Here is a 24,838-nt window from a genome sequence, read left to right as displayed (position 1 = left end):
ATATTGTTCTTATTATGTTTCCTTTGTACCACTTTATTGAGAATTTTTATCAGAAATAGATGATAAATTTTGCTGAATGCTTTTTTGCATCTACGGTGATTATGTGATTTTTATCCTTCGTGTTGTCAAGGTAGATATATCACATTGTTTGATTTGCACTTGTTAAACCATGCTTGCATCCCTGGAATAAATCCCACTCGATAATGGTGTATGATCCTTTCAATGTACTGTTAAATTCAGGTGCTAAGATTTTGTTGAGGATTTTTGCATCTGTGTTCATCAGGGGTATTGGCTTGTAGTTTTCGTTTCTTGTGGCATCCTTGTCTGGTTTTAGTATCAGAGTAATGCTGGCCCCATAAAATGAGTTTGGAAGTATTCTCTCCTCTTCTATTTTTGGAAGAGTTGGAGAAGGATTGGCATTAATTTTTCTTTGAATGTTTGATAGAATTCACCAGTGAAACCATCTGGTCCTAGATGTTTGTTTGTTGGTAAGTTTTTGATTATTAATTCAATCTCCTTACTAGTAACTGATCTGTTCAGATTTTCTATTTCTTCATGAATCAGTCTTAGAAGTTTATATGTTTCTAATAATTTATCTATTTCTTGTAGGTTGTCCTATTTGTTGGCATATAATTATTCATAGTAATCGTTCAAAGAAAATAATAGATGGCACCCACAAGGCTTTGTCCCCAAGAGTATTCCAGCACACCTCTAAATTTGTGTTGTTAGATGCCTGCCCCTCAGACCAGTGCCTCAAATTAGCAAATGAGCCTCTTTCACATAAAGTGTGGGCAATCCAATCCTAAGTGCATGAGCCCTTTAAGAGCCATTTTTTAGACCACTGTAGCCTTGTGGGTCAGTTGGACATGAGTGCCATTGATCTGTAGAGCTACTGGTTTGGGGGGATCATCTCTCAGGCATAGATCTTAAAAGTCAGGGTACCTGATGTAGGATAAACCTTTCACTCTTTGGGGAGACTCTCTGGGTTTTAAGTTCCCTCATTGCGGGTCCTTGTTCAGGGGTTAGTGATTACGGCAAGATTGTGTCTCAGGTTCTCCTACTCACTTCATTGTAGTTTTTTCTCATTTGCCTAACATGTAGTCATCACTCAGGTAGTTTTCAGGTTTTTTTTTTTTTTTCAGAGGAAATTTTTCCACATGTAGCTATAGATTTGATGTGTTCGTGGGAGGAGGTTAGGGTCAGGATCTTTCTATATTGCCATCTTGAATTGGAACCTCACTTGCATCTTTACTTAAAATTTGAGTCAGCTTTTTCACATCTCTACAACTCATTTTCTTATTATCTCAAATGCGGCTCTCAATAGTGATCTCAATAATGGCTTAGAGAAGATTAAATTGTCTACTTACAGAGATTCTGGCTCAGAATCTAGCTTATCACAGCTGATTGATAAATAGCAACAAATACTCTCAGCTTGTCTCATTCCTAGTCCAGCTCTATTTCCACTTCTCTACTGGTTCCCCCCATATAGGATATTTCAGTGCCTAGATTCCAACTTGTGGTGGGCAGACTCCAGAGTGGCTCCCAACATCTTTACATCTTGGCATTCACACTATTGCGTGATTCCTTTCCTCAAGCTTGGGTGGGATGAGTGACTTGCTTTTAACCACTAGAATTTAATAAAGGTGATGAAATGTGCATGAGTAAATGCATGTGATTATGTTACATATGATTGTAATCTTGATCTTGCAAGGGAGACCTCTCTTACTGACTTTGAGGAAGAGACTACTTGTGGTGGGCAGACTCCAGAGTGGCTCCCAACATCTTTACATCTTGGCATTCACACTATTGCGTGATTCCTTTCCTCAAGCTTGGGTGGGATGAGTGACTTGCTTTTAACCACTAGAATTTAATAAAGGTGATGAAATGTGCATGAGTAAATGCATGTGATTATGTTACATATGATTGTAATCTTGATCTTGCAAGGGAGACCTCTCTTACTGACTTTGAGGAAGAGACTATTATGTTGGGAAGACTCAGATGGCAGGAAACCAAGGCCCTATGTTTTATAGCCTGCAGAGTTATGAATGTTATCAACAACGATGTGTGCTTAGGAGATCCTTCCCCACTTGAACCTTAGATGAGATCACAGCTTGACTGACATCTTCATCGCAATCTTGCAAGACCCCAAGCAGAAAATCCAGGTAAACCATGCCTGGACACTTGACACACAGAGACCATGAGATAATAAATGTATGTTGTTTTAAGTTGCCAGGTTCTGATAATGTTGTTATGCAGTAATAAGTAACTATTATGCATCTTTACTCATGCAAATAATTCTTATAATATTTTGAGGGGAAAAAGGTTTTACAAGTTTCTGGGTTCTTTAAATTCTAGAGAAACAGAAGTTTACTGCTTTGCTGATGGTGCTGTTGAGAACATTTCTCAAAGGCAAAGCAGATAGTTTTTTTTATCATTGTGTGAAATAATAGCTTGTGTTGAATATACTGGTCTCATAGTTACCTATTAAAATTTAAGAGCTTTCAGGCATCATGTTAGGAATATTTATCTGGAAATTCCAACTACAGCAGTGTTTCTAATTGTGGTAAAAAACAAATAAACATGTAACATAAAATCTACCATTTTAACCATTTTCTAGTGTACAGTTCAGTGATGTTAGGTATAGTCACATTGTTGTGGAACAGATCTTCAGAACTTCTTCATCTTGTAAAAATGAAACACTATACTCATTAAATTACTCTTTTCCCCTCCCTGTCACCCCAAGTAACCTCCATTCTACTTTCTGTTTCTATGAATTTGACTATGTTAGATACCTCATATAAGTAGAGTCATACACTATTTGTCTTTTTCGTTGACTGTTTTATTTCACTATCATAATGTCCTCAAAGTTTATCTATGTTGTAGCATGTGACAGGACTTTCTTCCTTTTTAAGGCTGAATACAGCTTTTTAATATTTTGTCAATGAAATATTTCAAGTATAACAAAAATCATTTTAAAAAAGATTTTTTTGTAGTTAGAAATACTAATTACAAACTACTTGAAGCTCTCTTTGACTCATATTTTGTGAACTGGGATAATAAGACATTTCAAGTAAGCACATATTGGTAAAATAAACAGGTGATTTATTTTTCCCATTTCTTGGTTGGTAGTTCTGTAACAGTGTTTGGTAAAGGTAATACAAATGTAAAACATATGAAATACACATTACCATCTATCTTAGTAAGAATTAATTCACACCGTTTCCACATAGTACCTGCTAAACCAATAATAAAATATATTCTTCTTTATAATTACATAAAAATACAGTTAAACACAACGTTGAGGAATATAATATTTTATAGAAAGATAATATATTTGTAGTAAGCATATAGAGTTATAAAGTGTTCATTCCTGGTGTTAATGTATACAAATGCAAAATAATTATAAGGAAACTGTTTTGAATTATCACTTTTTATACTTTAAGAAACAGCAAGTATAAAGTCAAAATGATCTTATAATCAATGACTAGTCATTTAATATTCGCAATTATAAATTTTATTGCACTTATTGCTACAGTAATTTCACTGAGCAAGTATAGAAAAGAATTCACATGACAACTCTTATCTCTTTTCTACTTTCCTCTCCTTCCAACTCACCCCATCAACCCTTTACTATACTTCTTTCAGAATGGAGTCATAGAAAAATTTTTTCTAGCGGAACTAAATCACTTCTCAGGATTACTATAAAAATATATAGATTCGATAAAAAAATAGTGTTAAAAGATGACCTTTAGTTATATTAGAAGACAAAAGAACCCAAATGTGAAATACTATAACTTTATAAATGATTTCATTTAATTTATTGGATCTATTTATTTTTGTTTTGACTATTTTAGTGTCTATTCTAATGAAACATAGTTATGCAGATTTAATACATAAATTATCACTAAGCTGAAGGAATAAAGTCAACTGTTGCTTTATGTGGATTGTTATAGTAACTTTTTATGGGTAAGATTAGATGGAAAGTCCAATTCTCATAAAAGTTTCTTATAATTTTTAAATGGTCTACATTGAATTTTTAGAATTATTTCAACCATGTCTTAAAACGTTTGGCTCATTATTATACTAGCCAACTAAAGTACATTCTTTAAAAATAAAATTTAAATTATCTGGCAGGCAGCTGGTTAATAGCCATTTATGTGTTTTTATGTAAAGAAATAATACAAGAGATTTCCAAGGTGGCCTCTGCATTTTAAACTTTCACTCTTTGAAAAATACTTAAATATCTTCTTTGGAAATCATATAGTCTAGGCATATTTTATAAAAATGGAATATGGAAACATGGAAAATCTGAGAACATCAGAAATCATGATATTCAGTGTCATATGCTCTAAAATAGTTCATGATATAAGGCATTGCCCAGATGTCCTATAGATTGCTCAACAGTCTGAATATCTTTGCCATCATCTGTTAATGACAGCCATTCAAATGGCTGTGTTAATTAACTGCTGAGTAGATGACTAACTTTTTAGTAGGTATTTGGGGAGACTATTGTTATAGAGGGAGACTTCACTTTATATTTTAAGGCCTTTAAAGTCTATAATCTGATATCGGTGCTGTTAAGAAGGCTATAGTAAATATAACTTCACTTGGCAGAGAGGGTACTAGAACACGTCTCATTTCCTTAGTGTGTATATCAATGTAATTGAAATAAGAGAAGTAACAGAAACTATAGATAATGAGCTGTAGAGCAGAGATTACTGGAGTGAGTTTTGAATATAATTTTGTGAGAAAGATGGTCTCTGGTTGGGGAAAATGGCAAGCATGTGGGTTGAGCTAAGAGGATGGCAGGCAGTTGCTTGAACATGGAGCCATTGGAGATATAGAATCTGAAAGCATATGATTAGAAATATGAGACCGATGTTTAAAAAACCATTATATGCATAGATATAAGTAAAGTTATACTTCAGGAAAGTGCTTTTTGTAGCTATGGTTAAGATAAATTGGATGAGGAAGAGGCTATGATAATGGAGGATGGTACAATGAAAGTCAATTAAGACCTGGACTTGGGCTACAGCTACAAAATTAGACTGAAATTTTCAGGTGACCCTTAGGGCAATATGTGACTCCACTCAACATCCAGATGTTGTATTTAAAATCCTTAGGGAAAAGATTTCAAACATTTTGCCTGTTGTCATAGATACTTCAGGACTGAAAGAGGAAAAATAATTCAAAGGGAACACGAGATGGCAGCAGTTATATCACATAAAGAGAAAGACTGAGGAAAGAAAAACATTTGAAATTATTTTTAAAATAAAAAAAAATGTAGCACTTTATTCTTTATGTTCTTTATTCCTTTTCGGTTCAGAGATTAGTCATTGGTTTCATGCTTCACAGCACATCTGAGGTTCATCTTGACTGTAGTAAAAATCCTATTCCATTATATGTGATTATTTCCTAAAATAAAACTGTAGCTGTTTTCTGAAGATTAATCTTCCTCTGTGTTATCTGAGGCAGAAGAGTTCTGGATGTTGCAAATTCGTTTTAAATGTTCCAACATTGCTTTTTCTTCCTCTTCTAGTCTTTCATCCTTCCTCATTTCCCACCTAAAAGAAAAATCACATCTTAGTATTTTTGTAACTTCTAAACCACAGTCAACACTTATTCAGGGTTTGAGTATGTGTATTCGCTGGTTTGTTGAGGCGTCTGTTTCTCTTTATTTATTCTTTACTGACTGCCTCTTGGGCAACACAATTCATTGGCACTGCTTCTGCAGAGTGGGCCAGGGGAATGGGAGAGAAAAGCAGTCAAACCAGCTCTACTCCAGGGTACAGTTTTAAAGTATCGTTTTAAATGAGGTTTCTGGATTTTGAATTTTAAAATATGGCTTACCAGGATATACATGCATATAAGTAAAATCTAGAATTAGCAATTAATAAGCAAGTGTTTTTCACAGCATTTCCCCCTCACTAATCAACCTATCAGTGACTTTAAATTGCAGAGAAGTTTGTCAGCAAGACTTTAATAACAACAGAAATATCAAGCTAAATTGGATAAACTTTAAAGGCGGGTCAGGTCTATTCCTAGAAATAAGATCAGATTTGAAATAATCAAGTTAAATCACCCAAGAAAAGCAGCAAATTGTTAACAAGGTCCCATAGAGAATATGCTTAGAGAAGGAAAGGAGAGAGACAGAGAGAAAAGAGATAAAGGAAAAAGAAAGAAATTAAAGACTTTCTAATTCTGTATGGTCGGGAGACATAGAATAAGATGCTAAAAATATGGAACTATTATGTATATAATCTTGCAAAGTAAATATCGTGGTAATCCAGGTACCCAAGATTAATCCTTTCTTCCCATCTTTCCTCTCCGCCTCCTCTCTCATGTCACCTCCCCAGGACTATTCAGGGCATCCTTAACCCAGGAAACCAACAAAGAATTATCTACACATATTTCCTTTCTCTTTTCCTCCTATTTCTACCAACCCCTAAGCCATCCACCACGATATGTTGCCACAAAAGGATTTCAAAACCAATGTTGATACATCCTAAGAGACCCTCTGCTATAAGGTCTTCAAGGGGGTAGGATTTTTTTTTTAAATTAAATTATTGGGGTGATATTGTTAATGACATATATGACTTTCAAGTGTACAATTCCATAATACATCATCAATATATGGCATTGTATGCTCACATCATTTGTATATTGTATTGTATGCTCACCACCCTCTGTTACCATATATTTGACCGCCTTAACCTTCTTCATCCTCCTCTAACTTCCCTTCCCTTCTGGTAACCTTCATATTATTGTCTCCATCTATGAGTTTGTTTGTTTTGTTAATTTGTTGCTGTTTTATATCCCATATATGAGTGAAATCATATGGTTTTTGTCCTTTTCCATACAACTTATTTTGCTTAGCTGATAGTGTCAAGATCTATCCATGCTGTGGCAAATGACAGTATTTCATCCTTTCTTATGGCTGAGTAGTATTCCATTATATATATGTACCATATCTTCTTTATCTAGTCACCCATTGAAGGACACTTAGGTTGTTTCCATGTTCAAGCTGTCGTGAATAATGCTGCAGTGAACATAGAGGTACATATATCTTTACAAAAGAAAAAAGTTCCTAAATTTTTAGGCAGGTACCTAGAAGAGGGAATACTGGGTCATATGGTAGCTGTATTCTTTATTTTTTAAGAAACCTCCATACTGTTTTTCATAGTGGCTATATCAGTTTACATTCCCATCAGCAGTGTATAAGGGTTCCTTTTTCTTCACATTCACTCCAACACTTGTTATTTCTTGTCTTATTGATAATAGCTATTCTAACAAGTGTGAGGTGGTATCTCATTGTGATTTTGATTTGCATTTTCCTTACAACTAGGAAAGTTGAGCATCTTTTCTTATATCTATTGGCCATTTGTACATCTTTTTGGGAAAGGTGTCTCTTTGGGTCCTCCGCCCATTTTTTAATTGGATTTTTTATTGTTATTATTATTGAGTTGTACGAGTTCTTTCCATATTTTGGATATTAGCCTCTTATCAGAGTTATCATTTGTAAACATCTTCTGCCATTTGGTTGGTGGCCTTTTTGTTCTACTGTGCAGAAACTTTTCAGTTTGATGGATTCCCATTCACTTATTTTACTTTTACTTCCTTTGCCTGTGGGCTCATGTTCCCAAAAGCCACTCTGAGACCAAGGTCCTTAAGTTTACTACCTGTTTTATTCTATGTGTTTTATTGATTCAGGTCTTATATTCAAGTCCTTAATCCATTCTGAGTTAATTTTTGCTTATGGTGTCAAATAGTATTCGAGTTTCATTCTTTTGCATGTAGCTTTCCAGTTTTCCCAACATCATTTATTGAAGAGGCTTTCCTTTCTCCGTTGAATATTTTTGGCTCCTATATCGAAAATTTGGCTCCTTTGTCCATGTACATGTGGGTTTATTTCTTGGCTCTCAGTTCTGTTTCATTGGTCTCTCTGTGTGTTTTTCTGCCAACACCATCCTGTTTTGATTATTGTAGCTTTGTAGTATAATCTGAAGTCGGGGAGTATGATATCTCTTGTTTTGTTGTTGTTGTTGTTTTCCTCAGGAGTCTTTTATCATTCAATACAAAATTAAGGATTTTTTGTTGTATTTCTTTGAAAAATGCCATTGGGATTTTCATAGAGATTGCATTAAATCTGTATATTGCCTTAGATAATATGGCCATTTTAACTATGTTGATTTTCCAATTCCTGAACATGCTATGTCTTTCCAGTTCTTTGTGTCTCCTTCAATTTCTTTCAACAATGTCTTGTAGTTTTCAGCGTATAGGTCCTTTACTTCCTTTGTTAAATTTATTCCTAGGTATTTTATTCTTTTTGTTGCAATTGCAAATGGAATTGTTTTCTTCATTTCTCTTTCTGATATTTTGTTGTTAGTATATAAAAACACAACAGGTTTTTGTACATTGATTTTGTATCCTGTAAATTTGCTCTATTTATTACTTCTAATAGTTTTTTGGTAGTCTTTAGGGTTTTTATATATACAATCAGGAAAGAGATAGGATTTTTAACACAAAAAAGCAGCTGTTCAATCAATGAATGTCTTCCAGAAACCCCCTATTGTATTATATTTAAACTACTGGGCAACAAACAGCCTGTCATACATTGGGAAAGCATATCGAGTTTGGGGTGAGATTGTTCTGGTTTTGTTTGGTAAAGAGAGAGCATGGGCATTGCATTTCTATAAAAACCTCCTAGTAGGTTCCCACATAGGTTTCCTTGTTGGAGGGTTGGTTCAATTTGCCCTTGCCAGCCCTGAGAGGAAGAGAAAAGAAGGAAGGGGGATTATCTGAGAGATCAGACCTGAGTTTAACTTACATTACTTCTTCATTCTCTGCCTGGGATTCTCCTCATCTCCTAGCACCAACATTGGCTGAATCTAAAAACTACTGTTTCTAGCTGTCTCAGTTTCTCCATATGTTCCCATATAGTCAGAGTTAGGTTATTTGTATATAGGCTTTAATAACAACTTGACGGGTAGATATTTTTTATCGCTGCCCTGTTCAAAGCCATGTTTTAAGGGGTAATACTCCTAAAATTCCATATTTGGGGATTTAAAATTAAACTCACAATGTTACCTAATACTGCTTTCATGGAATTTTAAAGATGAAGAACTATCCCTACTCATTTTATAAAAGTGAATTTGGGCATCATTAATTTGCATGCTAAGTTGAACTTCCAAGCATGAAAATAAATAATGAAAAATACTTATATCTCACCATGTATTAGGCATTGTTTCAAAGACCTGACATATCACTCTTTAAATCACTACAAAATGTTATTCCCATTCTACAGCAGAATAAACTGAGGTGCAGAAATATTAATGTCACTTACCCAAGTACCTTTGGATTGAAGTAAGTTAGTCAGACTCTGGAGCTAGGCTTGTAAATACAACCAAATGGTTTAAAATCATTTTATGAGTATCATTAATTACAGTTAAAAATAGTTTAAATATTTTATTTCCTGGAAAACATTGCCTGACTTGGGCTAGATATTTAAAAGAAGAAGTTTATAAAGTTCATATAAATACTTTTAAAGAAACCTAAACCTGAAAAATTGGGTTTGCTTTTTTTCCCTCCCATGTAAAGGTGTTAATATTGTGTAGTGAGTAAATGCATTATTTTATGAATGTCAACAAAATATGTAATACACATGTAAATATTTTGATCATTGTCTCTACTTGTGAAAATTGAAAACACAAGCTCTCTGCTTCATTTAAAAAAACCTGTATAATTAATGTAATTTAAATAAATTGTATGCATAATTGAATCTAAGATAAGGATTTTTGAAGCTTCATGACATTTATAGGAACTTTATAGTGTAATTATGCTGTTAGTAATTAATGACATTAGGCAAAGTTATTTACCTACCACAAAATTCCTGTATTTGCTGTGTGCTTATTAACAGAAATTATTTCATAATAGAATAAGAAATTATGACAAAGATAGGAGAAACTAACTCTTAGAACTATGTTTTCCCTAGTATTTTACTTTTAGAGATTAGAAGCATTAAGGATTTGAAATGTATGTTTATCATGAGCATTGTTATAGTTCACATCTGTAAGTCCTTAAAGAGAAGTTTATCTCTAATTCCATTGTAGTTTTAGGCTTTGTTAACCCAGTTCATAAACAATGCTATCAAAAAAGTATTGGAAGAGAAAACAATCTGTTAAACACAACTGATTGGGCAATCTGGTTAAAATGTCTATCCCTAGTTTCTTCTATATATTTAAAATCTGTAGTGGAAGCATATCCCTAAGAAACCAGAGAATGTTAGAACCAGCATATTGCAGTTCTCCCTAAATCAGGTTTTTGAAGTGCTTATATTTTTGCTTTTCCTGATATTGGTAGCCTGCTCTCTTTCACTATTGCTAATTTCCCCACATGCCTACTCTGGAAAAAGAACTGACCCCCACTCCTGCTAGTAGCAGTGAATATGCTGTGTCTTAGACAGAGATGAGCAAGAAAATCCCATGAGATCCCACTGATCTGTACTATATATAGTCTTAAATTTCTTCTGGAATGTGTTCCATCTGTATGGCTCCTAGGTGGGTAGATGTGGGAGCTTGGCCTATCCTTGATTAGGGAGTTCCTTTTCCTATCCAAACACAACAGGGGAGCCTAAAACCTTGGCTGAAGTATTCTAACAGAACCACCAGTCACAACCTTGCTCACTAGCACTAAGATTGATGTGGATGTTCTCAGCCTTGGTGTCTTCCTGGATTTACAAACATTCAGAACTGGACCAGGGGTATCTGTCTGCTCTTCTGTATGTTCTATGACTTTTAGGTAACATATTCTTTGAATTTTAGGTGATTTTATGGGGCTCTTACATGTTCCAGACCATGGCTAAGAACTTTCTATTTCTGCTTACTTCAATGAACAGTGGTGGATTTGGGATCTCTAAAATGAAACCTGGAGGGGTACAGAATAAAAACATAGATCAGTGAGTAATAATTCTCATGATCAGTTTGATGAAATGTTTTATTTGGGGGTGCTTTGTAGATAGCTGTGTGTCAGAACCAACTAGGAGAGCCATGCTTGGGGAGTGTTTGAGCGTAAGGCATATCGTTAGTAGTGTGGGTCCAGACTGTCACTAAAGCAAGTCCTGGGAGCAGGAAAAAGCAAACAACAGCAGACAGAGGAGTGGGTCCAGCATCTAGAGTGTGAGAAGTTTTCTGAGACATTTACTATGCCTTCTGCTAAGAGGAAAACATCTAAAATCTCGGAACCTAATACTATCCTGAATGAGAGCATAGGCTCTGGAATTGCTTTGCCTTTGGATTGAATCATCTTGGGCAAGTTTCTTAATCTCTCTGTGCTTCAGGGTTCTCACATAAAATGGAATCCAAACTGTTTGGTAGGAACACAGCTATGATCATTTATATATTGCCCATGACTGATTTCCCTCTATAATGTCAGAGTTTAGTATTTGTCACTGAGACCCACTCAGACTGAATTTACTGTTTGTACTTTTACAGAGAATGTTTGCTAAATGCTTTTCTATAATGGTGGTTCTTAATTGGGGAGACACTGCCTCCCTATGGGGAACTATAGAGAGCGTTTTTTGTTAACATCCAGAGAGTGCTTCTGGGACCATGGAAAAAAGATGGTAAACATCTTTAATATGCAGCGGTGCCAAACAATAAAGAGCTGTCTTTCCAAAATGTTAATAGCATCCCTGCTGAGAAACATGTCCTCTAGAATCTCCAAGATAATGTTGTTGAAGCATCCCTGTCTAGTAATTGAAATGGTTTTAGTGTTTCCCTGCTTAGAATATGGTTTGCTGAAGAGTGGAAGTTTAGAAGTCAGGTGCTAGATTTGAATTCCTTATAAATCGAGTGGCAATGGGCAAGCCAGATAAACTGTGCCTCAGTTTCCTTATCAATAAAATGGGAATAATATCAGTGTCTCCTTCATAGAATTGCCATCAGGATGAAATGACTAAGTACAACTAAAATATAAAATAGTGCATGGTTCACAACACTAAATGAGCAATAACTTATTATCATGATTAGTTGGCATATTGGTTAAAGTTACAAATAGCAGAAATCCTGATTGTGGTCGATTAAACCAATAGGGAGTTATTTTTAATCCAGAGGTGAGTGATTGTTGGCATGGATTAAACCAAACAACAGCAGGGCCGATGTCTGGTTCTCTTGTCTTTTACCTCATGGTTCCAAGATGGTCATTGAAACTTCAGCATCACATCTTTGTTTTGAGGAAGGAAAAAAGGAAAGTGTACATCAGCTGCACCTGTCTGGAAAATCAAACCTTTCCCATATTCCTGGCAGCAGATGCTGGAACCATACTGTCTAGGTTTGAATCCTGACTCTGCCTTTTAGTGGCTATGTGATATTAGGCAAGTTTCTCAACCTCTCTGTGCCTCCGTTTTCTCATGTAGAAAATAGGAGATGCTAACGGTATATATCTAATGCATTTTTATAAAGAGTAGGTGAGCTATGAATTCATAAACTATTGCTAAATATTTTATGAGACTCTACTTGTACAAGTGCCTTCCCCAGAGCTCCTACCTTGATAGTTCTTTTCCTTCCCTGTACCTTTCACACTGTTTTATCTGATAAATTGTCTTTCTTATAAATCTGTGGGTAAAAGAAGCTGTTAAATATTATGGTGGTTTCACTCAATGTTCAGTTATACATTTCTGTGATCATGCTGTCATTCCCTCTTTTCTTTCTTTTGTTCCATGCTAGTTCATTCTGTTCGGCCTAGCATGGCCAAGGCTATTTTTATTATTATTATTATTATCTCTTTGTTGTATTTTTCAAATACAGTCTATAATGATGGCATTCGATCATATTATTGGCATTTCTCCTGAAACACCAATAAAACACTTGGTTATAAAAATGTAATGAAATAAGCCTCCTGATTTAATGTTATTATTAAACATTTACACAGGACTTTATATTTACAAAGTGCTTTACAATTATTTATTAGTTAATTGTACTGTTAAACAACATTAACCATCTGGCCAAATTAATGATTTCAAATTATCCTGCCAGTTGGTATCTGAGGAGTGAAAAGTGAAGTCATATTGAATTTTATTCTCCTCAAACAAACCTTTTTGTCCTCTCATCTGCACAACAGTGTAGACTGGCTTCTAGGGAGATTCGAATCAGAAGGAGAAAGGATGTCTCTGTTCTCTTCTTCCTATTGCCTTATAAATGTGGGCTTTCCTTAGGATTCATTCAGTCCTGGACCATCTTCTCTTCTCCCTAGGTAAGCCTCACATTTATTCCCAAATATTCAGCTGTTGTCTCTCCATCTGTAAGTCATCTGTCTCCCAAACTGATTTGATATCTTTAAACTTCGTTTTTCCCTCAGGCTTTCGAAATGCAACTTATTGATGGCTATTTTTACTTCCACTCCAATTATATTCATCATTCATATGTATGTTTTACATACGTATTTTTTAATTATTCAAATTAACCATTACACCCACATTCAATAATGCAGGGTCTGAACCTTAAGTAGTTTACACTTCCACTTCTAGTCTTGTCCCTAGTCAGTCACCAGTTAAGGGACATCTTATTCTGTCATCAGTTTCACAGTCATCCTTCTGCCATCAGTCCACAGTTCAGGTGTTGTGAAATTTTGATTTGCAATAAGAAATATATATTTGGTCCTCTTCCCAGTTTCTAGCACAGAGCTCCTAAAACCCTTGGAATTTCCTTTGATGAGAGCTATAAAGGTTTCTTTTGTTATGTTAATGAAGCGACTTTTGGAAAGCTCTTCAGTTTGGGGGCTGGTTGCCAGTGGAGCCAACCATGTGGGACTTTCAGTCCCACCAACCTCCTGGGAAAAGAGAGGGACTAGATATAGAGTTTAGTCACCACTTGCCAATGATTTAACCAATCATTCCTGTGTCATAAAGCCTCCATAAAAACCAAAAAGGATAAGGTTCAAAGAGTTGCAGGATTGGTGAACACATGGAGCTTTGGAGAGAATGGTGTGTTGGGAGAGACCATGGAAGCTCTGCACCCTTTCCCCGTACCTTGTCCTGTGCATCTCTTCTATCTGGCTGTTCCTGAGTTATATATCCTTTTGTAATAAGTTGGAAACTTAGTAAATAAAATGTTTCTCTGAGTTCTATGAGCTGCTCTAGCAAATTAATTTCGACTTCTCATTGGCATCTAAAGTAGGTGGGGCAGGGGCAGTGGAGGGCAGTTTTGGAGGACTGAGCCCTTAACCTGTGGAATTTGATATCGCCTCCAGGTAGACAGTTGCAGAATTGAGTTGAATTGTAAGATATCTAGCTGGTGTCAGAGGACTGCTTGGAGGTGTGGGAAAAAGATCTTCCACATAGTGGAGTTGCATACAAAATCATAGGTGCTCATGATTTTATTGCCTGAATAATACAGTCTTCTCTAGATATTCAGAGCTCAAGCCTCACACCACTACTACACCAAACCCACAATGACTGCTCTGCCTATAGAGTTTAAAGTCTTAAAGTTCTAGCTTGGTAGTGGTGCTGGTTAGCTGTCACTATCTTTCTTCAGGAAGAAAATTATTTTCCTTATTGTCTTTTGTCTTATATTTGCCCACATTTGCACGTCTGTTTTTGCTATTCTCATCTGATATGCCTTTCCATGTACCCTCAAATCTGCTCATTCTTCAGATGCAATCTATAGTCTATTTCATCCAGGAAGCCCTTCTCAATTACCTAACCCTAATGTGATTGTCCTTCCTCTTTTGAGTCGTTTGGTTCCCAATGTCAACATTATTTTGGTCAATTAGCCACGTAGAATTTGTTACATCTCTTTTATGACTTTCTTGGGCTGTTATTTTATGATTATACTTTTTTTTTTTTTGTTCACATGTAGTATCTTTTCACCATATTTGGAGTTCCTTGAGGAAGACTTTACCGTATCTATAGCTTTTATTCCAGATATTTTATTTCAAGAAACATATTCCAAAAGACTAGTGCTCTGCATGCTACACTCTGTATACTGTTAAGCCTTCACAAGATATCCGTTGATTGGTATGCCTTAGAAGTTTAGATGTTACTATGTTATTTTTTGGTGAATTGAAGAATAACCTTTATCCACCAGTATCACAATGGATGGTAGTTGGTGTGTCAAATAGGTCTTGTTATTTGGAAGAATGGTAAAAATTAGGTTCTTAGGGCCTTAAAATTGGTCTCCTTATCTTACTTTCTACATTATTAGTTGATTCTTAAGTTCTTAAATTGAATGATTATACCAAAAGACCACGACTTCCTGTAAGTTCATTCATGTACTAACTATCCCCACATTCTTTTTAAGAGATGGTGATATAAGAAAAACAAGATGTTAGTACCTTCACTTTATTTGGCATCAGATTAGAGTTTTTGACCAATGTAAAAACATTCTAAAACAAGCCTTGGTTTAGCAAAGTACTTTATATAGGTTGTAATCTACACTGGAGTAAGATCTTTTGTAGGCTACCAACTATTTAAACATTTAATTTCTGAAAATGTGGCACCATGATTGATCTGAATAACCTTTTCCTTACTCTTGACTTTTTGTACCACTTACAGAGAAGTATGTAACTTCATCCATTGGTCTCTTTTGGATCTCTGGTTGTTGATTGCCTTGCTTTTCTTGTTAGAAGTTCCTAAAAAGCATATGCTAGGATTGTAATAAAGGGCCTCTATCATTTTAGTTCTCATGAAGTTATTACAGTTAATTCTTAGAAATTATACAGGCCAATAAAGCTCTTTTAGTCATTAGTAAAATATAATCATTCATTTTTCCTTCTGGTTTAATGTTATTATCTGAGAATAACTAAATATTTAGGTTCTTGATTTTTAAAGAATGAGAATATATAACACTAACTAAGCAAACTCAAATCTCTGTGTTATGAGCTAGTAATCCATAAGACTATATACCAGTTTTATACACGATATCTAACATTATACCAGTTCTTAAGATATGATGTTGTAGGTGTAGAAGAAATAGAAGACTGGCCCGAATTAGCAAAAACTGGGAAACTGTCTCAATGAATGGTATCGGTAGGAAATTAATTGTAGTGGACCCCTACTTGTAAGTTACTTGTTATATTGGGCTTTTAGTACATGTAGTTTATATTTTAAAATATCTGCCTTGTTTATTTTTTTCATATCTATCACAATTAGCCACATTTTAGAAAAATTTTGCTGCATATGATTAATTAGCCCATTCATCCAGCAAACATTTATTGAGAGCCTGCTAACTTCAAAACACTGTGCTAGGTAATGTAGAAGTGGGAGGAGCCAGATATGGTCGTGTCCTCGGGGAACTTATTCAGACCAAGAGAGTTCAACATATGGGCTGGACTGAATAATTATTCTTAATATATAATCCCATAAAAATTTTTTAGAAATATTTTATTAGAGGTATGAAATGTCAGTGGTAAATAAGGCATGAGTGTCATTTCCTTAGGCTTTATTTTAATAATTGTTTGTGAGAAAGGCATAATTCAGGCAATTCCTTCCTTGATTTATAATGTAATCTGAGGCAGTTTTAAAGAATAATTCATGTTTTTCCTCACTCATTGGAAAAGTAGCAACATTAAAGACAGAAAGCAACCTGATTTTTTTTGAGTAGTAAAGTCATTATCAAATTCTGTGGTAAAATTGGAAACTACAGAATTTGATGTTCTTGTTCAAAGACAATTTCTATAGGAAGCTGATGATGAATAGTACTTAGTCCCAAAGGATAGACTTTAGGGAGGGGATAGACATAAGGCTATTCTATATTTCAGAATAACTTAATGGGTATTGCAATTCATGCATAGTTATGGAAAATCTATTATAACCCAGAAAATCAACTTTGAATGTAAACCACTTTGAATATAAATGGCATTATTTTTTAGTAGCTCTTTTTATCTATGTAAACCATAGGATTAGAGAGTCTCTTCCTTTGGAGACAGGCTTTACAATACTATACTTAATATCTATTAAGTATAGTGACCTACCCACTTTCTGATATGTTCTCCAGATGATGTAAATCCATAACCATTTTTGCCTAATGTTTTAAAAGCTAAGTTTTAAGAATATATATAGTTCCACACCATCTCTTTAAGCATACATTTACTGGAGATGGAGAAAGCCATGTTATTCTCTTCATGTAACCTAGATAATTTATTATTGCTTAGCTTTATCTTCTCTAAAATAGAATAGTTTAAAATTTCCTTGCAGACTAACTCTTAACATTTTAAAAGTTTTACTTTTCTCTGAACTTTGTATCGAATCTCTAAGGTAGTTAATTATTAGTGTCCTACATGGGAATTACAAGGCTTTCTTTCATTTTCAGTAGGGACATTTGGAAATGAATGGATACCAAAAATCTCACTTTGATAAAGGAGCAAAGGGAGCTTTACAAACTTATTTCTAACTTAATCCATCGAAAAAAAAAAGGTCAAAAACAGTTAAGAATATCATTGATTTGTACTGCTTATTTTCATATTTAAAGATGTAGATTTTATTTTTAAAATTTTATTTTAAAGGTTTCCATGAAATATAGAGGACCTTCAATTTTTATAGAATACTGTAAATAGCAGTCACATCTTTGCCCTTGGAAGTTATACAACATAGACTTTTCTTAAAATAAGCAAAGTGACTTATTCCGAGTTCCCACAAATTATTTTCACCTAATTTAACATTTTAACATCCAGAAAATAATTTTTTTTATTTTATTAAAATAGATCACTGTTAATATAGTATATACCACTAAGAACCACTGGAACCCAATGTTATATGTATCTAGCATATAATACATAGAAATAGAGTAGGCATAAATATATAGAAATATATACTTAAAATACAGAGAAATAAGTACAGCATGTCTATGAAAATCTATACTCGAGACTATTAAATATCAATACTTGCCATAATCAATTAGCAGCTTGGTTGCTTGCTTCAGCCAAGAATGTGTTGTATGATTATAACTATCTATATACGCAGTTTATCCAGCTCTTTCTGCAGGAATTCAAATGAATGTTCTTTTGTAAGGTAGTGGATTTCTTTTGCTACTACTAATACAGTAAAAGGAATGTTTTCAAGCCCAGGAACAAGCAGCAAAACCCTTAATTTGAATTTATAGCCTTCAGAGACAATCTACACCACAACTTAACTGTCCCAACCAATTTATTTTAATTAATATGATTTGCTCTATAGATTTAAGTGGAGAGTTATATACCAACAAATGGGACAACTAAGAATGCTAACAGTAACATTTTAAATAGTTATGGCTTAGGGAAAACACAAACAGAAGCATAGCCATCAGTAGTAATGGGAACTGAACTTTTCCGTTACTAGTAAATCATCTCTATCTCCATAGAGAATACATTTCTACCAGTGTTTTTTTTTTTTAAATCACAAGTTTAGATAGAAGGCCAAGGTCATGCTATTTGGCCAACACTTAGTGCTGATGTAGAAGAAATGTCCTTTGCTAATAGAAGCATCAGGATTACTATATATTGGCAGAACCACATGGCTGATTTTTCTCAGGGTAATGTGTAATTTAGTGAATCAAAAAAAAGGTCTTTTTTTCTTGCTAAATTTGGTATACCTAGAAATGTTCATGGACTGTGATCTATAGACACTTGGTGCCTATTCCATTTATTAAGCTTATATTAAAAGATACTTAAGCTGTGTCAAACAATACTATTCTTGTTCTAAAAATGAAAATAAAAAAGCCTCTTTTCATTAAGAGGGAAAGAATTGTGTATTTACAACTCTAAAATTTCCAAAAATTGAGTGTATTTTTACTAGCCTGTGTAAAGCTGATGCCAACACAGGAATCGCAGTTTGTTTTGGCAACACAGGTTGGCACGAGGCTAACCACTGCACAACCACGTCTGTGGATAGCAATCTGAGTGAAAGCACCATTTCAAAACCGGCTAAAGAGCCTGTTTGTAATCTCTGTTACTAATAGCAACATTGTATTTAGAAAAGGGTTTGAAATTTAGACCTGGCTCATATTTTGTTTCAAATTGGCTAAGAATTTAGAAAGATTAAACCGTTCTGGGATCCAGGAAATGCGAGCCCTACATGGTTAATGGTGCCATTACTCTTCACTGAGTTGCTGCCTATGTATTCATATTCATACAGGTTCCAAAGCTCTTTTCTTTTATTCATTCAGTAACCAAAGTATTTACAGAATGCCTACTATGTGCTGGCACTGTGGAGGTTTGGAATATATAATAACAATAGCTAATACTTATTTAGCAACTTCCATGTGCCAGGCACTGCTGTTAAGTACTTTCCATATGTTAGTTCATTTAGCCTTCATAGCAACTTTATGAGATGGGTTAACTAACTAACTATTATTATTGCTACAAGCCATGAGTTACTCAAGATCACAACTGGTCATTGGTGGACCAGGACTCTAACCCAAGCAGCTGGCTCCAGAGTTAGATGCTCTTATCTGCTGTAGGTGGATCGACTGCAACCTATTGCTCTCTGGGTCTCTTTCTGTCTCTGTGTTTCCTGTAAGTGAAACGTTAGCTGCTCTCATGGAACTCACAGTTTAATAGCACTTTGTATCCACTCAGAATATACATCAGAAAGTTAATTAATGGGAAAACAGGAAAACAAAACAGTCTCTTTGCACCCTATGTGCCAGGCCAGAATTGTATCTGATTTGAGTATGTTTCAGACCCACCCTAGTTGTAATGCCATCGCTTTCACAGTGGTGGCAGATTAGGAGCCTTGCGAAATAATTGACATTGCCTCAGCTCCTGGGAGAGGACAGAACCGCTCCCTGACTTTCTTTCTTCACCCTAGGAGAACTAGTAAGTGCTGCTTTCTCTAACTTTATGCTAGCATCAAGGAGGTCGAGTACTATGATAAATAATATCTTTACCCTTGTAGAACTTACATTCAAATGGAGATCAAAGTTATTTCAAGAAAATATTTCATCTCCTGGCCCTTCAGTAAGTTCTGGTGCCCTCTTCAATAGCTACACAAAGTGTGGGGTACATCATGTGCCAGATTTGGTTACTCCTTCCAAGATTCTTGGCTCGATCTCTTCTTGCTGTTTCAGCTTAGGATATTTAACCTGAAATCACCACTACAATGTGGGGGTCCCATAGATGAATTTGAAGTTTTAATAACTTGTCACTTTAACTTTTCAGAGTAGCTCTCTATACATTTTAAAAAATACGTCAACCAGTGTGAGTCCAAGCTTTGGCAAAATGCATGAAAGTAACGCTGAGTCTAAGATAAATTGAACCTCTAAGCACATTTTGCTTGCATTTCTTCCTTGTTTCTAATTTAATAAATGTTTCCCAGAATAGAGTTTGCAAATCAAAGTAAATATATATATATAAAATGCTTACTTATTCCCTTTTGGGTTCTGTGTCAATTGTGTACATTTCATAAATATAAACATAAGATGTATTTGCTAAGGAATTATATTTGTTGATGTGGCAGCCTTATGGCTTAAAGTATAAAAAATTCATACCTTGTCAATTATGAATTGCATTTCCCCCATTTGTATAGAATGTGGAACTTGTTTGAGTACTAGCTAAAAATGTACGTGATACTACTTCAGATGTATTGCTTAAAAAAATAATAAAAAACTCGTCCTGCCTTAAGAAGTCAAACAACATCTAAAAACTATAATCCTTTTAAATAAAAAAATCTGTCCTTTACTCAATTGTTCAGCTTTCTTCTTACTACATCCATTTACCAATCCTATCAGTCCTATCAGTCATTTCTTTCGATATATCTTTTAGTCTGATGAGTGCCATAATAAGAATGCAGCATGAATACCCTTTAATACTTTTTATTATTATTTTTTCCAAATTTAAACATCTTCCTTGCTAAGCAGAATTTATGTACTGACTAATTCCCACAGCTATCACCCTGGATGCCCTCTTCCTATTTCATTACTATTTGGTGGATGAACACATCATTCGAATGGTATTTATCTTGACAGATAGTGAAAAAAAAGTCGCCCCAAAAAGCTATGCTGTGTTTCTAGCTCTTGTTTATGAGGCATCTTCTAGCAAGCACTCTCAATGCAGAGTTGCATGCACTAAATGGGGCCCTACTCCGATCATTGGTATTTTCCCTGAGTAAAATCCTATATTACTGTCAATTTAATTAGAAACTGGCCCTTTGCTCTATCTTACTAATTATCTCACCCATTATCTCTCACACCCTAAAATCATATCATTCTCCAAAGAATAAGTTATTTCTTAAAACATCCTTGTCTCATTGCTCCCAGATAATTGTCTATGACCCTTTTCCCTCTTCAACTGCTTTTTAACATCTCTCACCACAGCTTAAGGTATCTGATAATGCTTTATGTTTACACTTACTACACCACACTATTGCCACATACATAAAACTCTGACTACATTTCCAGAGCTTTTTGGAGGCAGAGTAAACCAAATACTGTGTTACCTCTTTCTATGACTGTCAGGTGAATAAGCCAATACAAGTGCCTACTATCTTGAGAGAAGGCATCACTACTTCGGGAAGTCTTCTTTCCCACCTTCACAGTCCCAAGCACTGCCCTTTACTCCTGTATTCTGAGTGTATCTCCCTAATTTAGAGTTTAAGTTCGAATATATCAGTGGACTAACATTAAAAGTAACTTCCAAAAGGAGTCCATTTATTAAGTTAAATAACTTCCTTCTATATTTAACTATACAAATTAAAGGTTGGATTACTGTTTTTTTTTTGTTTTGTTTTGTTTTGTTTTGTTTTAGGGAAATAGGAATATTACAAAAATAAACACTGACATTGGGGTATTTCATAAACAAAATCCTTCCAATTTTTTTCTATCTTGCCTAGCTATCCTATTTATCATAACCTATGAATTTGGACAAAATGTAGCAAGTCTAATTCAGTTATAGGCAGTTAACATTCAAAAGTTATCCTCACTGCTGTCCAAATATTTGTGATGAGTTCTTGCTATGTATTATAATTCTGATTTCCATATCAAATTTATTGAATTTTCTTTACTGTTAAAAATCCATCACTGATCTGGCAATATGTGATAGAGCCAATAATGTCTATTAATGTTTAATATATCTAACTTTGTTGTAAATTCAGTTATAAAAAAACAAGGTCTTTGCCAGCCCTTTCATTTATAGGCAATAGAGTATATTCAAGAGGATCTTACCTAACATTTCAAAATTATCATTAAAAAAGTGTAAAAAGACTATATCATGGGCCAGTTTTTCTTTAACATTAGCCAAAAGATGAACTCTGCCCAAAGAATACTTTGGGAATATAGTACATTAATGATCCAATGGAATAAACACTCAGCCATCAAAAAACACTGAGTTTGAAAAATTGCTTTTTCTTAACCTAACTCTGTATAAACAATATAATGAGATTCATTAATGCTGAGATATGCTGCATCTCTAGTTTCATTTTCACAAAACTTCTACACATTTCCATAGAATCTGGATTAGTTCTCTCGCTAAATAACTATGACATTACCATTATTAGTGTTCATAGGAAATCCCTACTTAAAAGCACAACAGGGAAATTACTACACAGCATCCCCAGCCCCAGGAAACACAGAAACACAAATAAATACCCATAGATAATAAAACATTGGAAAATGATAAGAATAATCAAGAAAATGCTTTATCTTAAGCTGTGGTTCAGCTATTCAGCCAACTTTAAGCAATGTTATTATTCCATTGATTTTAAAATGTAGGAAAATATTTGCAATCAAATATCATGATGAAAAATGTCAAACTAATTAGAAAATGAAACTAAAATATCAAGAAGTAAAATACTGTGTGTGTCATTAACCTTAAATTCCATATTACATAGGAGCAGAAAAGATGCTAGATAAAAGGCTCAGTTTGCAGAGTGAAATATTTCACTTTAACCTATTCCTAAATACTGTGGGTTTCTTTTCTGGGTTTTTCTATCTTCAGTAACTAGAATTCTGTTCCCATTCATTTGATACTAACCTAGCATTGCCTGTAGGGCCTGAAAATTAAACTAATGAAATATAATCAACCCCTTCATAGAAAAGAGGCATTTCTAAAATCCCTGAAACTCCCCTCAATTTTTAAATTCTTGTGTTGTTTAGTGGAATTTATTAATATGAGAGAGGGAAAGTGAAGAGAGATAGTAATGCAGGACTCTGGGTACCTAGATATCAAATCATGAGCTGTGATGATGTTTGTGACCAAATGGGTGGTTATTTTATGCTAGGCAATGGTAATTAACTAGTCTAGACTCCTTTTAAACACTACTAAGCTACTTAATGACTGTGTCTTAGAAGCTATACAAACTTCATAAACATAATTGAACAAGATATAGGTATATAAAAGTAAATACTTTTATAGTGCCTACTATGAGTCAGGTAATATCTTAGGCAAAGGGGATAATACATTGAATATGAAAATTATTGCCCCTTCTCTTATGGAGCTTTTATCTGTGGTGAACAAATTTTGGATAAGTAATCTAATTGAACAAATTAATTAATGGCAGTGTTGCAAAAATCAATATTCGAGTCTTTTATACTTCAGTAATTATTATAATTTTCTACATATGGATCCTGCATATTTTGGTTAGGGTTATTGCTAGAAATTTTATGATGTGCATGTTGGTATTATTGGGAGAATTTTTTCTACTATCTTTTCTGGTATTGGTATATTGATATTTTTCTTGTATTTCATAGCCTTACTGATTTCCGTTAAAGAGAATTTTATGTGGCATTTTTGGGTTTTCTAAGAAATACTATCTGCAATTACCAACCATTTTTCCATTTTCTGCTCCAGCAGTTAGTCCATTATTTCTGATTTGTGTCTTACTGCACTAGCAGAAATTCTAAAATAATGTTTGAATTTCATCCACTCTTGATTTTAATAAGAGTTCTGGTTTTATAATTAATAGTAGATGATGTGATCCTCTCTTTTTAGATATACTTTTTTTTTTATTAGAAGGAAGTATTTTTCCTTCATTTTTTTTCCTTAAGACTGTGTTTGGAATCGGTTTGGGTTTTTTTTTTTTTTTTCAAGTTCTTAAGATTTCTCAGTTGGCTAAAGTATGACTCTCCCCACCCCAAGAAGGGTATGTGGTGCTATAATCTTTAAATTTTTGAAAAACTGAGAATTCTGCTGCTGTCACATAAACAACATCCAGGAGGGCATGTAATTCTTAGGTTACAAGTTTTCTCCTTAAAATGCCATAGACAGGTGAGAAGGCAAAATTTAACAGCCACTTTGGGAAGTGTTTTGGCAGTTTATTAAAAAATAAAACATACATCTACCATATAACTCAACCATCCCACTCCTAGGTGTCTATCCAAGAGAAATGGAAATTTACATTTACACATAATCTCGTAAAAAAAAAAAAAAGTTTATGGCAGCTTTATTCACAATGGCCCAAATTTTAAACAACCCAGATGTCCAAAACCATTCCATACTTTGGAATACCATTCATTCACAAGAAGGAACAAACTTTTGGTTCACACACAACTTGGGTGAATTTTAAATGCATTTTCCTAACTAAAAGAAGACAGAATCAAGTTGCTAAATATTGTGTGATTCCATTTTATGTGACATTCTTCAAAAAGATAAGTGGCTGTCAGTGGTTAGGAATAGGAGGAGAGATTATTGATAAAGGGGTAACTCTTGTGTGGGGGGATGATGAAATTGTTCTGTAGGGAACTATAGTGGTGTACTCATGACTCTTTGCACTTGTCAAAACACACAGAACTGTATACCACAGAGAGTGAATTTTATTGCACGAAAACAACAAAATCAACTAGGTTGTCAGGGAGAAAGATGGAATGTAGACTGTGATAAGGGAATCTATATTACAAATAAATTATATAACCACTGAAGGGGTGAGGGAGAAAGGAGC

General features: G+C 34.4%; 1 protein-coding gene across 2 annotated transcripts in view; it reads right to left on the bottom strand.

Annotated features, from left to right (window-relative positions):
- Nucleotides 1-3,085: 3,085 nt before the first annotated feature.
- The window catches only part of KIAA0825 (KIAA0825 ortholog), a 352,289-nt gene continuing 330,536 nt past the window's right edge, over nt 3,086-24,838 (bottom strand). For both annotated transcript variants that reach the window (XM_036226108.1, XM_036226109.1), the window contains one exon: nt 3,086-5,564. In XM_036226108.1, the coding sequence (XP_036082001.1) occupies nt 5,447-5,564 (118 nt within the window). In that variant the 3' untranslated portion in view covers nt 3,086-5,446. The remainder of the gene's footprint in view (nt 5,565-24,838) is intronic.

This window comes from Rousettus aegyptiacus, unplaced genomic scaffold (assembly GCF_014176215.1).
Source record: "Rousettus aegyptiacus isolate mRouAeg1 unplaced genomic scaffold, mRouAeg1.p scaffold_m13_p_8, whole genome shotgun sequence".
NCBI classification, from domain to species: Eukaryota; Metazoa; Chordata; class Mammalia; order Chiroptera; family Pteropodidae; genus Rousettus; species Rousettus aegyptiacus.
Note: the sequence above shows the minus strand (reverse complement) of the source record. Positions and strands in the feature narration are given on the sequence as shown.